Source organism: Camponotus floridanus, unplaced genomic scaffold, assembly GCF_003227725.1.
Source record: "Camponotus floridanus strain SB8 unplaced genomic scaffold, Cflo_v7.5 scaffold50, whole genome shotgun sequence".
NCBI classification, from domain to species: Eukaryota; Metazoa; Arthropoda; class Insecta; order Hymenoptera; family Formicidae; genus Camponotus; species Camponotus floridanus.
Window position 1 is genome coordinate 1,249,458 of NW_020229659.1, and position 15,128 is coordinate 1,264,585.

The following is a 15,128-nucleotide window of genomic DNA, read 5'->3' on the forward strand; positions in this document are numbered from 1 at the left end:
TTTTAAAAATATGTTACATATATTATTACACAAAATATGATGCAAATATTTGATAAAATAATCTTCTTTTTCCCAGATCCCAAGATCCCAGATCTAATAAGAAGTTCATATGTTTGGAAATTATATAATAATATTTTCACGTTTTCAGCAGAATTGGATTTTTCTTTCGCACCTGTGCAAGAATTATGCGTGTAAGTAACATTTTGTATTCACATAATAATACTTGCTTAATCTTATCTTTCAGGAATTATATTTCAAAAAATACGTCAGATATATTATTTTAGTATTATACACAATGCAACGCATAAAATGTTTGAATAATCTTCTTTTTACCCAGATCTAATAAAAAGTTCATGTATTTTCATGAACATCAGAGGAATTTACCTTTAAATATTTATGGGATATTTCTTTTGCGTGTGAAACAAAAATATTAAAGATTTTAACTTTTTCAAAGATTTCAAGATTTTTATTAAAATATTAATCAATTCAATCATTATTTTTATATTAGAGATCACGTTGATATATATGTAAATTATCTTGATAAAAAAAATTTCTAGAATATCTCTTGCGAAAAAAGAGAGAGAATCGCAAAAAAGTGAAATTGCTGTAACGCGAAATTTGCTGTCATGCGGGCATATACACCCACACATATGTAGGGATGTATAAAGCTTCGGAACAAGAAAACAAGAGATTTTTTCACACTGAGAAGAGCTTAGGGAAATTTTGCAACAAAGACGACTAATCAATTACATGGTGAGCGCAAACAATATCGAGCGAGGGTATATTTATTGCATACACACGTAATAACGCAAGCTATATCGTAGTTTCACAACTAATCGCCTGGAGCATTTCGTAAACGATTGCATTGATCGCAGGATCAATGGAATGGCCAATGGGCTATGCGAGGACAGGCAACTGCACACTTCATCCTACGCGCAATTTCGTAAACACGATATAGGCTGATTCGTAGTGTACTTAGAGTATATTAACAGTTAAGATCTTGCTTTTGTGACGCATGCAAATACGTCAATATCGTATATAGCGATTGCACGTATACAACCTCTCCTATTTCTCATAATACGTCGTCAAAGCGATTTTAATTTAGAGAGTGCACGATGTAATATCCAGCAATATAATCAACAGACAAATTGTTCCTAATTAATAACGGTCTTTAACTTGAAAATATTTTAATTAAAAATGTGGCTCTCTTCTTAATTAAACGAATTAACTTGTTATCACATTGTGTACAATATATTTCGCTGATGCTAACTGAAAATTATTTTGCAAATAAATAAATAACATTAAAATAAATTACAAAAATATCGAAACATTAAAAGCTAAAAGTATTAAGAAATTATGACGTAAAAATATGAAAGAGGAGAGAGAACATCGGGAAAGGGTGATCATAGGAATCAATCATCTATATCAATCATTCAAAAATTGAATAAAAGAGCATATGTATCACCTTTCAATCGAGCATCAATTTCCACACCCATCTTTTCAGGTATCAATACTCGGAAAAAAGAATGCGTTACCAACGCCCATTGAGAGCGGGATACGTGGGTGGCACGTGTAAATAATGCAGCGTACACATGACGCTTGATTAATCGCGGGATTTCGTAACAATCGTCCTATGACAATGGAGCAATTGTCAAAGTGGGACGGAAAATTCGTCATTCTGGCTACCGACGGAAGTGTAACACAGGCAATAAATGATACGAGATTCAACATCGATGAAATGTACTCTTTGATGACGCGACGTCTATTAATCCTTTGGATCTTTTAAATCTTGATTATTTTACTATCGAAAGATATTTATTGCTTATGCATTAAAGAACGAGTATAGATATTATGTAAGAGAAAAGGAAATTTTCGCAATTTTCTTTATGTTAACAACTATTGTCTGGAAAAAAATGCGAGGAAGTTGATGTGATTTATTCATATCTCTTCCCTCTCCCTTCTTATAAATTTATCAAGGAAGATCAGACAGAAACTCACCTCTTGAACCCAAGCCTGTTGCTTAATCGGCGCATCCGGCGCGATGGCGACTCTTCCAGCGGTCCTCTGTTTGTATTCGTGAAGAATAGGGATCTTGGAATTTTTGTCTCCCGATGACAAAACCAATTCACGTTCTATCTACGATCAGAGAAAAACAATGGCTATTATTTACTTAAAATAATCTCCTTTTTTCTCGATTATATTATTTAAGAATCACTTGAAACTTTTCTTATAAATATTTATTTATTCAGTGATGATCATCAAATGGTCAATTAAAATAAAATAATTAACATAAATTATATTATAATTTATATATTAATATATTATACGCATTAATTGTCCCACAAATTTTTTGCACGTTAATTTACGTTTCTTAATTTATAATTTTTTTAATGCTTTAATTTATTTTTTCAAGTAAAATTATTTCTTTATTTAAGAGAGATAATTTAGTCTAATATTAGAACAAATTATTATATAATATTATTAATAATTAATACACCATATTGTTTATCTTTATTATTTATACATTATTATTCATGCGCAAAATTCTTAATTCTTCTTTCGTTTCTAATTTTCTATTCTGCAATTTTTGAAAATCGTTTTTACGGAAATAATCGATGCATTATGGAGCAAATTAATCTACAAATAAACTTCCTTTCTTAGCTTGTGCGCGCAACAAAGCGTGCTCGTTGAAAGCACCTAGGTAAACAGAGCAAAAACAAACGGATGATGTATGTATAGTAGCCCACAGAAAGAGAGAGAGAGGGGCAGAGACAGAGACAGAGAGAGAGAGAGAGAGAGAGACGGTCATCTCGCCGAGAGATTTTCCGTGAAGCTTTTCCCGGCTACACGTCCAAGCCAGGTGAGGCATCCATGTCGATGCGAGTTCGCACGCACGGCACGATGATACGCAAAGTGCGTGCATAGAACCGGGCTCGCCTCGGCAACGGCCGACGTGCGTTCGTTGCGTGCGCGTAATAACACGCCGCATGGAGTAGGTGTCACTGAACTAAACTGGCTGCAACATCGGCCGCAACTCCTAAGCATCACGCTCCGAAGAAGAAAGCAAGCGTGATGAAACGAGCTACCGTCGCGGAAAATGAATGCACGTAGGTATAAGCAGGCAGGCACAAGCAACATAATCACGTTTGCGGATATAACTATACTCGGAGCTGCATGGAGTTCGTACGGAGATGATTTCCCCGAGACTCGATTCCTCACCAGTTGAATCGGTATCGCATCTTAGTGCGCGAAAACAATTCTTTTTATCATCAATCTTGTACCAGAAATAAATCCACGCGTGGTATTTCGACTTTCATGATTTTCAAAATTTTTTAAATGTTTGATCAGATCGATGGAAAACTAGAAAAAAATCATAGAACTCCACATATCCTGAATGTTAATATTTATTTACTTCTCTCGAGCGACCAATATTTACATTTTTGGCGTATTTATTTTTAATTATTTTATTGAATTTTCCCTTGTGCATCAGGTTATGAATTCTCTACATATGTAATAGAATTTATTCTTGATCGCAATTTATGCTCGATAGTAAAAACAACACGCCGCGAGTTAACTTTAGCCACCACTAATTTGGCGGCGAAAGCAAGCAAGTAGACGGACTTATATGTACGAAAAATTAAAATAATGTATAATTTACTGCTAAATATAATTTCCTACTTTATTTATATAATATTAAAGAACAAAAAAGCGATAATATTTAATGTTAATTATTCAGTGGAAATATAAATCAAAGAGAGAAAGAGAGAGATTTTTTGTCAGAAAACTTGGAAGTATATAACACAATGTGTAATTCTTCTTATAGCAAATGTACATTGTTTTCTTTGCTTGCTTTTTTTGCTGCAAATAATCAAATTATTGCGAGAAAGACTTGATATTTATATCGGTGGAGTGGCTACGCGCAGACAAAATGTAATACATCGCACACAAACGCGCACACATGCATGGCGATATATATTGCGTCATAAAGCTGAATTATAAAAAAGTTTAGCGAGATAAAGAGGAAGAAAGAGGGAGAGAGAGAGAAAGAAAGAATGTTTTGCGGAAGAAATAAAGCGTGCTAATAAAGGAATGACGTCACGAGAACGCGTATTACGCGGTGCAATGGGGCGTAAGCTCGCGAATAAAAATACCGATCGATTCATCCCCTTCCGGGAATAATAGGATGCGATAGAAACAGCCCCGAACAGACTGTCCATGCTGATATTGGATTCTCTCCTAACTACAGCTGTTATGTCTCATACTTAGGGGACATTGATAAAAGGTAGTCTCTTAAGTACGGGTGATTTCTTTAGTAGCAATAATGTTGAATGCGGGGGGGAAATAATTTATTGCGGCACGCATCAATTTTAAAGGAAAGGAGGATATTTTTCTTAAAATAAAATTGATATCTTTAAGAATTAAAATATCGATTTTTTAAAATAATAATTTTCAAGTTATAATTAAAAAAAGACATAAAGAAATTTTTCCCATAATATTATATATAATGATAAAAATTCCTTTTTAATCAGGATAATTTTACCCTTTCACTTTAATATAAATTTCGATGGATGGAGATAGATTATATAGAAATTTTATCTAAGCTCATCTACCTCAGATACAGAGAAGCACGCGCGTATATAATTATTTCATTCCATCGATTCATTAGATAGCATTCTTCGCGTTTCAATTGAATTCTCGTTAAAAAGCAAGAGGCAATGTAGTCCAAATGTAAAATGAGGGGTTGTAATCACTCTTTCGCTGTCAAAGGAGAATTAATCCGCGGAGAGTCCAGCCTTTCGTGTCACGCGATAATTAAAACGCTATATGACGATCGATCGCGCATGACAACGTTCAAGAGAAAAGGGTTAATTAACGTTGATTCGCGGTCGGATATTCGTTTCTGAGCAATCAGCGTGATGGGCCGTGTCGCTTTAATAATTTTGCTCTCCGATCGAGAGCGAGCGCGTGTGTCACCCAGCTATATGCGAATAGCATGCATGCGTACGATGTGTGACGTCACGCGACCACCGGCCGCGTGAAAAATTGACGATAAAAGGCATCGGCTGAACGCGTCAAGGACCAAAGGCCAAGATGTTGATTGTCCCGATTTATTATTCTCACCTGCGGAGAAATACGGTGTGTGTATCTAAACGACTATCGCGGAGCGCGAAGGCCCCCTTCCCGACTTCCGGCCAACGGTACGCGCGTATGATGCCCCCTTTGTCTTGGTGAAGAACCTCTGAGAATCTTCCCAAGAGCGTAACCAGCGTACAACGAACTGTTACCGAAGATTTCTCCGAGGACTAATTCCTAACGTCGAACACGGAAGATCAACGAGCACCGTTCGCTTATCTGCGCGATTGCGTCATGATGCTCTGCTAATTAAATACAATTGGCTAACGTCGGATGACGAAAATCGAGAGATAAATCGCTGTAATGAGTCGATGTGCGATTGTCTTGATATATAAACAATGGAGAAAAGCAGAAATTAAAAATAAATTAAAGCGTTAATAAAGGGAATAGCATGATGGTCGAAATGAATCAAGAGCTTATGAGAGCTCAAATGTTTGAAGAGTAGTAATAATATTAATCTCGGAACATAATCTGGAATAATTTGAGCAATTAGCTCTACACTCGTTTCGCCAATCCTCATCGTGTCAATCCTTTCCCATTGACAATTGTAATTGTAATTTTTAACTAACCTAATAAATTAAATAAAAAATAATATTATAATAGTATTATAATTAATATTATAATTAAATAATCAATATTATAATAATATTAATACAATTAATATTATTATTAATATAATATGTTTAATTATAATAATGCAAATAATGTAATTAAGTTGCAATATTAGTTGCATTATTCACTTATTTTATTGTTAGATTTTAAGTGCTATCAATTAATATCCATTATTTATAAAGAAGTTGAATGTAATTTTCTCTTTTTAAATCGAGGAAAAGCGTAAATATTCGTCCGAATATAAAATAAATACTAAGTAGAATATTAAATAGAATAAATTTACATCACAGTTGCAGAAAATCCATTACAATTCTTAATGATTTATGTCAGCGAAATTTTCGCAACGATTTATCAGCATTTTCCGCGGTTTTCTTATAACGACGCTATAATTGACTTGACTGTTTTCATGAAACTTATTGTTAGTATAATTCTAGAAAATGTAGTCTTTTATACCGGATAAAGCATTATGCTTCGAACTATTTACTCGTTCTTTTACTTAACTTAAATAAAAAGCACAAATGTGGAATTTCCTTTTTCAGAGAGTTGCAAATACTCACGTTATGTCATCGATTAAAACTGAGTCTCGATAATTGCGTAAAATTGTCAACGAAAAATCACTTTCTCCCTCTTTTTTTCTCTACTGAAGTTTTCATAATTAATGAGTGTTCGGGCAAAAGTGCACGCAACTATAAATAACATTCGAAGAAAAGAAAGTCTAATTCTTGCTGTTGCAAACATATATTAAGTGTCGCAGAATCTGTAACTTTCATTGTAATAATTTATTCACAGATTAAAAAAAAAACAAAACCTTTTTTAAAAGAGAAGTTTGAAAAAAATATTATGTTACAATATCTTTTAATATTTAATATACAAAATATCCTGTGTGTGTGTAATATTATGATTATACAATATTAAAAATTTAAATTTTATAAAATAAAATTCTTTTATAAAATATTTTATAAAATAAAATTCAATCAAAACTGATTTAAAAAATAATTATTAACTGATATTAATTGATTTAAAAAGTATTAATTGATTTAAAAAGTAAATTATTTTGTGATGATTATTTAACATTTTATCTCATTACTGTCACTTTATAATTAATATTTTTTATTATACTAAGAATTTAAAATGATAAGTTAATTAAATTAGTTCTGAAATTAATTCTAAATTAATTCTAAATTTAATTCTAAATTAATTCTAAAATTAATTCTAAATTAATTAAAGAAGATGCTCTTCGATTTTCTAAATCTAAATCTTTTTTGCTCAACACGTACATTTTTGTACAGCAACTGCGAACACGTGTGCCGTAGAATTAATGCGTTCGGTGGCTTGTTAATTAGTTCGTTTATGAGCGAGCACGAAACAACATAATTCAAGTCTCACAAAATCAACGAATGCTTTAAAAACCAAAAGACAAAATATATATTGATATTTTTTACATTGTTTGTATCACTTTTTATTACTATAAGAAAAATATATTATAATATATTATAATATACTTTAAATATATAATATGTTTTTAGTATATTATAAAATATTATTCCAGAAAAATATTTATATTTTAAATATCTTATGTAATATTTTCGAGAAGATTTTTTCTTTTCAATCCACGGCTAAGTATTTTTGCAATGACACAGTTTTATCTGGAAAAAATTGTGGCGAGTAGAAAGAAAGGTTATTAAAATGCAGATATAATAAGAAACTTAAAAAGAACATTTTTCAAAAATGGAAATTTGCTCGGGACGAGAAGAGATTTAGAGCCATCGCTGGCTGCATTATGCGCCACGGCGTGTCATTATTTTTTTTTGTCTCATTGTTCCTGGTACATACGGGACGACATGAAGCGAACAAGGTGTTGCGCGCTCTCGTACTCGGATAATTACTGACCTGTTCGTCCAGTAAAGGTGCGCTGTAGTAAGTTCTTGCTTGGAAAGCTTAGCAAAGAATCTTCTACGGACAAACTAGTGATTCTAACTAGTGTGATTTTAATATGAATCTTGATGCTACATATATATCGTATGCTTTTTGTAAATTCCTTCTTATAAAAATCCTAGACTTTTTATGAAACAATTTAAAAAAAAATTAATCTAAAAAAATTTTAAGTCGTTTTATAAAAAATCTGACTCTATAAAAAGTCCGTAATATATAGATATAATTTACAAAGTCTTCATAATTAAAGAAAATTATAACGCAATAGCCAATGTAAGCATTTATAATTCATAATTCGCAAAATTGAACTGATTAAATTATTATAGCTTCAATCGATAACTTCTAACATCGTTATTAAGAGCTTTATTGCTTTTATATGTTATTTATTCAACTTCATCATTAATTCTTAAACCGTAGGGTTATCTCGTTAAAAGGAGAAAATGACGTATGGAAGAAAACCAACACTCTATATTATTACATCGTAAATTTATCGAACTAAAAAAAGATACTGATAATGCCAATAAATGACATTATATAACCTTTAATGTCTATAATAATCTTGATTAGATGTTTTATGTGTCCAGTTACATTTTATTTACGTCGAAAATACATAGTTATTTTCTAATATCATTTTCATATTAAATAGATTGAAATGCTACATCTGTCATGCATATACAAAAAATAGAGAACAAAGTATAATCAAAATATATAAATATAATATACATTTCTGTCGAATGTATTTTACTTTAATCATTATCAAAAAAATTGGACAAAATATAATTAATATTATAAATCATGAAGAAAATCTGATAACTTTTTATAGAGTCAGAGTTCTTTGAAAGGGCATTCTAACGAGAAGAAGTAATTGATAAAATTTATATCATCCTGCCGCTCATTATCACACTTACCGGAAACTTGCTACTGTGAGTCTGCAAACTGGCCGCCTGTTGAGTCTGACCCGAACTCTGCTCCTCCCCGTACAAAGGTGGCATTCTGTATTCCGGCGCGAAGGGCTGCCCGGCCGCGCTTCGAACCTGCCCGTTCTCCACGACGCTGGTCCTTTCCGGACCGGAAGTCGTTCGCAACGACGAACGCTCGACTACCGTCTGTTCCCGTTGTTCGTCCTGCTGACCGTCCTGATTGTTCTTCTGATTGTTCGACACCGGCTTCGGCGGTGGCACTGGCTTGTAAGGTCCCTCTTCATCTGTAACAAAAAAAATGCACGATTTAAGAATATCTATTAATTTATTACAAAATTTTATATTTAACTCTTTAATAAAATAAAAAGGTAAAAAAAGACATAGAGAACTAAAGGGAAATGTCAAGGAATAAAAAGTTATCGAGCATCAATATATATTCATATCGCAAATACTATATAATATAAAAAGGAATCAGAAAAGAAATATGAAATAAGATGTGATACATATAATTGTTTATAACGTTATAAACAATTATATGTATATCACATCTTATTTCATATTTTTTTTCTCATTCCTTTTTGTATTATATAGTATTTGCGATATGAATATATATTGATGCTCGATAAATTTTTATTTCTTGACATTTCACTTTAGTTCTCTATGTCTTTTTTTACCTTTTAATTTATATTTTATATATACAGAGGACTTAATTATTAATTGTTCTTTAATAAAATTTTTTTATAGAGTAATAATTATAGTTTATTCTTTTTAAATGTTTTTTACATTATTTTCGTTACATCATTTTTGAATACGAAATGAAATCGGCAAACTGGTGAAATAAATTTTCATATATTCAACACCTTAACTTGACATGAATGTATTAAACAATTTATTCAAAGGAAATACTTAGGAAATTGCTATGTATTATACATGGGTGCACTGAAAACTACGTCAAGAATATTTTATATCCTTAGAGAGGAAATACACAAGTAACATTCTTCTTTAAGAACGATGAAAATTCTACGCAATAATATTTACGCAAGCTAGCCATTTAGATGATAAATTATTAATTTGCCTAAAATGTTTAAATAATAAACTTCGCTACACAGCGTACAATTATTGCGCGTTAATTAAGATCTTTGCTTATAAAGATGCTGCTCGCTTTTTCCCTTTAATTTACGTATTAAAGATATACATTACGTATCAAAGAGAATATTATAATATTTTCGATGCAATTAGAGAGTAAGCTCATAATATAGTTATTTACATACGTATATATTTACATTACGTTACATTAACGGCATATTATATTCTTACAACATTCTAATTATGTTAATTGCAGAAGATGCAAGCATACGCGTTTCTACATAACTAGATCATGATGAAGGCTTTCTATCGTCGAGGCAAGAAGATCTAAAAAACAAAAGTTGACAAAATAATATTTAAAATAGAAAATGAAAATATTTACGCGAGTTATTTTTTTATACTGGAGTATAAATGATTATATTTAATAAAATAATCATTTATATGTATATTTATATATATGTTAATTAAAATTTTATTTTGAGATTTATTTTATGAATCAGAAATAAATGTTTCAAATTTGTTTTTTTTATTAGAGATTTCAATAATCAATTAAAATAATATTTTATCACATTATATAAGCAGTACAATTTTTGAAGAAATATTTTTTTCTAAATTCGTATTTATTTTATTTCCTTTCTTTTCTTACAGTTTATGTCCATTAAATCGGCTTTTACATATTTTATTAAATTATATTAATTGATTTTTATTTAATTTTATGTAATTTTTAATGTAAATTGGAATTAAATAAGTGCCGAGAAAACGCATTTTTATTTTCCAATTATTTTTTAATTATTAATTATTATTTTCTAAATATTTTTATTATATGTAACATTTTAAATAAAATTTTAAATAAAAGAAGAGAAATAATAATTAATACACACAAGTTTCACCTTAAGATATTTTAATATAAATTCTATATGTATAAATTTTTATATGTAGAGAAATTTTTATATATAATTTATATATATAAATATTTAATATTTATATATAAATTTCCCTCTCTTTCTATCTGTCTTTATTTTTAAAAAAATCTATTATTTTAATAAATAATTTTAATTATTGCATTTTTAATATTTCTTATATAATATTTGTATTTTCCTATCACATTCTTACGAAAAATATAATTATTTCAATATTTTATTTAAATAAATCTATTATTTTTTCACTCAAATAATTATTTAAATACTCTGCATTTTAAATATGTTTTTTTTATTGAGCGTAAATTATATTATGCATAGATATGTCTCACGAATGTCTGTTGTTCATTAACCACCGCTTATGCATTTATGTACCTTGACTCTGATTCTGCCGCCTAAGACGATTCTCCTGCTTAACTTTGCGGACGGTGGTGGCCATCGCGTGTTGGCTGACCATCTCTGACGAATACTTTCACGAATGCACTTCGAGTCCCTTGTTTTCACCCTCGAACGAAGCTAACGACAAGCGCGGAGTTCTTTCAATTCGTGTTTCTTCGAATAATACTTTTTTATGAGTTTCTCGCGCCCATTGATTACTATAATCACCCGTCTACGATCTAAAGTCTCGAATCGTCGGGAAATATAATATATCGATCACGAAAAAGATGTACAGATGATGACAGAAGCTTGATTGAGGACCACCCAAGATGTGATTCGAATGAAGTGTCCTTTGCCGCTCGTCAGCAAATTTCTCATTTTACACGAGGAAGAGGTCGATAATGACAGACTGCAACTGCTGCGTTAGACACGACGAGCACTTTGTAAAATTACAAAGCTCATTAATTTGCACGGTACATTTCACAATAGTTTCGTCAATTTCTTGCATGGGAAAAGTCTCTTTTTTCTCATTAAAGTATGCAATTAATTTAAGTTTTCGATTTCACTCATCTCTTTCATGATTGATGCATAAAACAATATAACACTTTAATTAAGGAAACACAGACCGATAATACAATGAATTAAAATGTATGCGGTTTTGTAACGCAAGTCCTCCAAGAGAGGAATTGGGTTAATTAGCATTCTTTGCGATGGACTTCCGTTTCACAGACAAACCCTTTGTCTCACCCACGAAAATCACACAGATCTTTTTTTCTCAAAGACTGTCATCATCTTGTCACTTTCACGCGAAAATACTTATTGTTTGCAACGGCGAAAACTCGCTTATTTTTCGTGCAGTTGCACACGAAAAGAAAACGCATTTCAAGTCGACTGTGCGAAATAACTTTCCTCGGGTTTCATTTCGCGGGGAAGGTCGCGCGCACGAACCTAAAAATTTTCAATGCATTTATTTTGGCGGGAACAATTTCCGCGCCGATCATTTTCCTCGATTTTCCAGATGGAATTCCAAATAATTCATCACAAATGCGTTGGCGTTTTTTAAATTTCCACGCACTGTTTCTGAAATGGAAGTTAATGTACAATGTCTCTTGCAAATTTATCGTCCCCTTTCTTCTTCGCGGGTAGAAAACTTTTTCTTTGTCATAGTTTAATGGCAAGCTTCCTCGAGCATTCTTTTTCCTTCTCTTTCTCTTTCTCTCTCGTCGGTTCTTGTAATATCCAGTATGATCCAATTTATTCAACCGCTGCCTTGATTACTCGACGATGTTATTTGCTGCTCCGCGAGACTTCCGGTGCTTCACAATAAAACGTACTTTATTTGTGACGTTAATGCAACTCCGAATAAATGTTTCTCGTGCTTTTTTTTTTGTTATTCATTAACTCGCCTGCGTGTGTTCCTCCTTTTTACTTTCGGATTAATCTATCATCCATCTCGAGTCTATCGTTTGATTAAATCTGCTTGAATTTCATTCAAAATTTCCGATTAACGTTCACTTATTCTATCTTCGAGTCAAATCCGCGAGCGTTTAATCTCTTAGATTCCTATTCATCAATCTTGATAAAAGCTTATCAGTCCATGCAACACAAAATTAAATCAGAGTCCATATCTATCTCCTCTAGTTCAATCTTTAATCAGTTCACGTTATTGCTCCTGAAAACCTCGGATTACTTTTCTCCTTCTGTTCCTCCTTTCGCGCACTGGATATCCGACCGAATATTAACACCTAGAGCTTTTATCGGGTACTCAATCAATCTTTCTCGAAACGTTCACACTTTCAATCATCTCGGTTCCTTCAAGGATCGCGCTATCGACGTGCACAGATTTTTCCCCGCTGTTCCAAGCTGTTCGCGCGTGACTCGCGTTCACGCGAATGTCGAAGGAAGCGGATTTTCCTTCCTTCGTGCTGGAACGAGCGACGCGTGCGAGCGTGTATGGCCACCTCTTTTAGAGAGCTGCCACGCTTGCCGGTGGAGCTCAAACTTTCCATTGAGTGAACGTCTGGTTCCGCCGTTCTGACTTCACTTCCGGTATCGTCCCACCACGAGGAGTCATTATAGACGCCTTGACGGGGGGGGGGGAGGGCAAGACGACGAGCGGAGAGGGATGAACAAACGGCCACGAAGAGCAATAGCCAGGGCAATCGAGTGAGAGAGTTGAATCGCGAGAGGGAGAGGGCGAGCGACGTCAAGGGGAAAGAGAGAGAGAGAGAGAGAGAGAGAGAGAGAGAGAGAGAAAGATGCAGAAGAAACAGACCTCACGGGGATAATTTATTCCGCGCTCATACGCGGCCGGGCTCGGCGACGCGCATCCGACGAATATCAAGCTGCTCGTCGTCGGATCTCTCTCGATCACCGATCGTTAGATCCGGAGAGGACGCATGAACTCACGTCCACGACGAATTTTCGTATTTATCGTTCCTGTCTTCGAATCTTCGTCTCGCAGAGAAATCGTATCTTTCGAATAAATAAATAATCCTTTTTAAACAAGTGAATGAATAAAGAAAAAAATATAAACAGGTGTAAAATAATATTTTTTTTTTTAGAATTATCCATGCACATAATTTTGATATAATTAGTGTCTTAATGCGAAATGGATGACACGTTACTGAGCCTTTTACAACTATAGTTACGTTAAATAGGATTTAAAGTTTCTTAATCGAATGTGTGCCTCGCTATGGTTTAGGGATTAATAAGACTTTGTGAGACATTCTCTTATATAATCTCTTTTGTGAACTTAAGGACTTGACAAAGTCATAAAGCGTAAAACAAGAAGTTGATAATGTATAATCATTCTTCGATTTAGTTCAATATTCGATTTAGCTCATCTTATTTCTAAAATAAAACACAATTGTCAGTTCATCTTTTGATAAAAATTAGTCGCCCAATTTGTCAATAAATTAATTTTCAAGAATCGAAATAGCTGAGTAATTTTAATGCAAATATTTTAATTATATATTGATTCCAACATACATTCTTAATTATACATTGAATTTTCGTGCAATATGTTAAAATTGAAATTTGCATTTTTTAATTTTTTATTATTAGAGAATTATTTATAAATAAGTAATTATTTATAAGCAAATAGAATAATTTATTTCGATCTAATTATTTTCACATCCCGCGCATGTATAAATTATTTAAATTATTTAAAATGTTTAAAGATTAAATTAACCATTCGGAAATTTTTAAAAAAATTTATTAAATGACTAAAATTATTCAAGATAAATTTTATCATGATCAATTTTGCACGTCACAGAATTAAAATCATCGTTCGCTTGATCAATATTCTGTTTTCACGACTCTGATTCGACGAAACTCGCGGCGCAATCACAGGCCACAATTTGGCCGACGAGAAATTTTGTATCCAACATTACGGGATAAATTATGGTTCGTAATTCGATGAGAGAAAAGGAAGAAAAATCCACGTATGTGCGCCAACAACTTCATGGTTCGACGAGATTTTCACGTTGGTAATAACACGCTTGCGGCGCGTATTGGGAGGCAAAGAAAAAGACGCGATCGAAACGCAGATTAGTGGCTGTCGATTGCGTGGAATCATTATCGGGGGATGTAGGGCACGGCAAAGATAAGAGAAAATCGAGCGGCTTTTCACGATTGACCGGGGGAAAGCTGATTCGAGCGAAGATGAAGAGACGCAGGAAGAGCTTGATCTACTCGCTTTTAATTTCTGTCTCGATCTCGGCTCTTGAACATCCGAGTGTGTTGATCGTCGTTTTTGCCGTGTGAGACAGCCCAGAATAAATTCCCATCGCACGCTTGATACATTTCTAATACAGAATACAGATCGAGATTGAATAGATCTCACGATTAGGAGTCATGCATTTCAATTAGAATAGCAAATTTTAATTAGTAGCCAACGCTAGCTGTTTATTCGTATAAATAAGCGCTATCCATCAATCATTATTCGTGAAAAATATGCTTGTGAGATTGATTGAGACTGTCCAGTTTTGCGCTTGATTATCAGCTGATGTGTTAATACGCAAGATGTATAGGAATTGGGACAATTTAACTTCTTCTAATTTAATTTAGGAAAATGTAAATTGTTAATTAAACATATTAATTGGAATTTTTAAGAAAGTATAAGTTAAGAAAGTATAGTTATGTCTTT

At 32.6% G+C, this 15,128-nt stretch overlaps 1 protein-coding gene across 7 annotated transcripts in view; it reads right to left on the minus strand.

Moving 5' to 3' along the window:
* LOC105256781 (RNA polymerase II degradation factor 1) overlaps nt 1-15,128 on the minus strand; it is a 59,858-nt gene that overhangs the window by 12,417 nt on the left and 32,313 nt on the right. For 4 of the 7 annotated variants that reach the window (XM_025412433.1, XM_025412432.1, XM_025412434.1 and 1 more), the window contains 2 exons: nt 8,586-8,881; nt 1,999-2,136 (listed from right to left, as the gene is read on the minus strand). In XM_025412433.1, the coding sequence (XP_025268218.1) occupies nt 1,999-2,136; nt 8,586-8,881 (434 nt within the window). Of the gene's footprint in view, nt 1-1,998; nt 2,137-8,585; nt 8,882-10,975; nt 12,954-15,128 lie in introns of those variants that run through there. The other 3 variants (XM_011267005.3, XM_011267006.2, XM_011267002.3) reach the window with 2 other exon arrangements.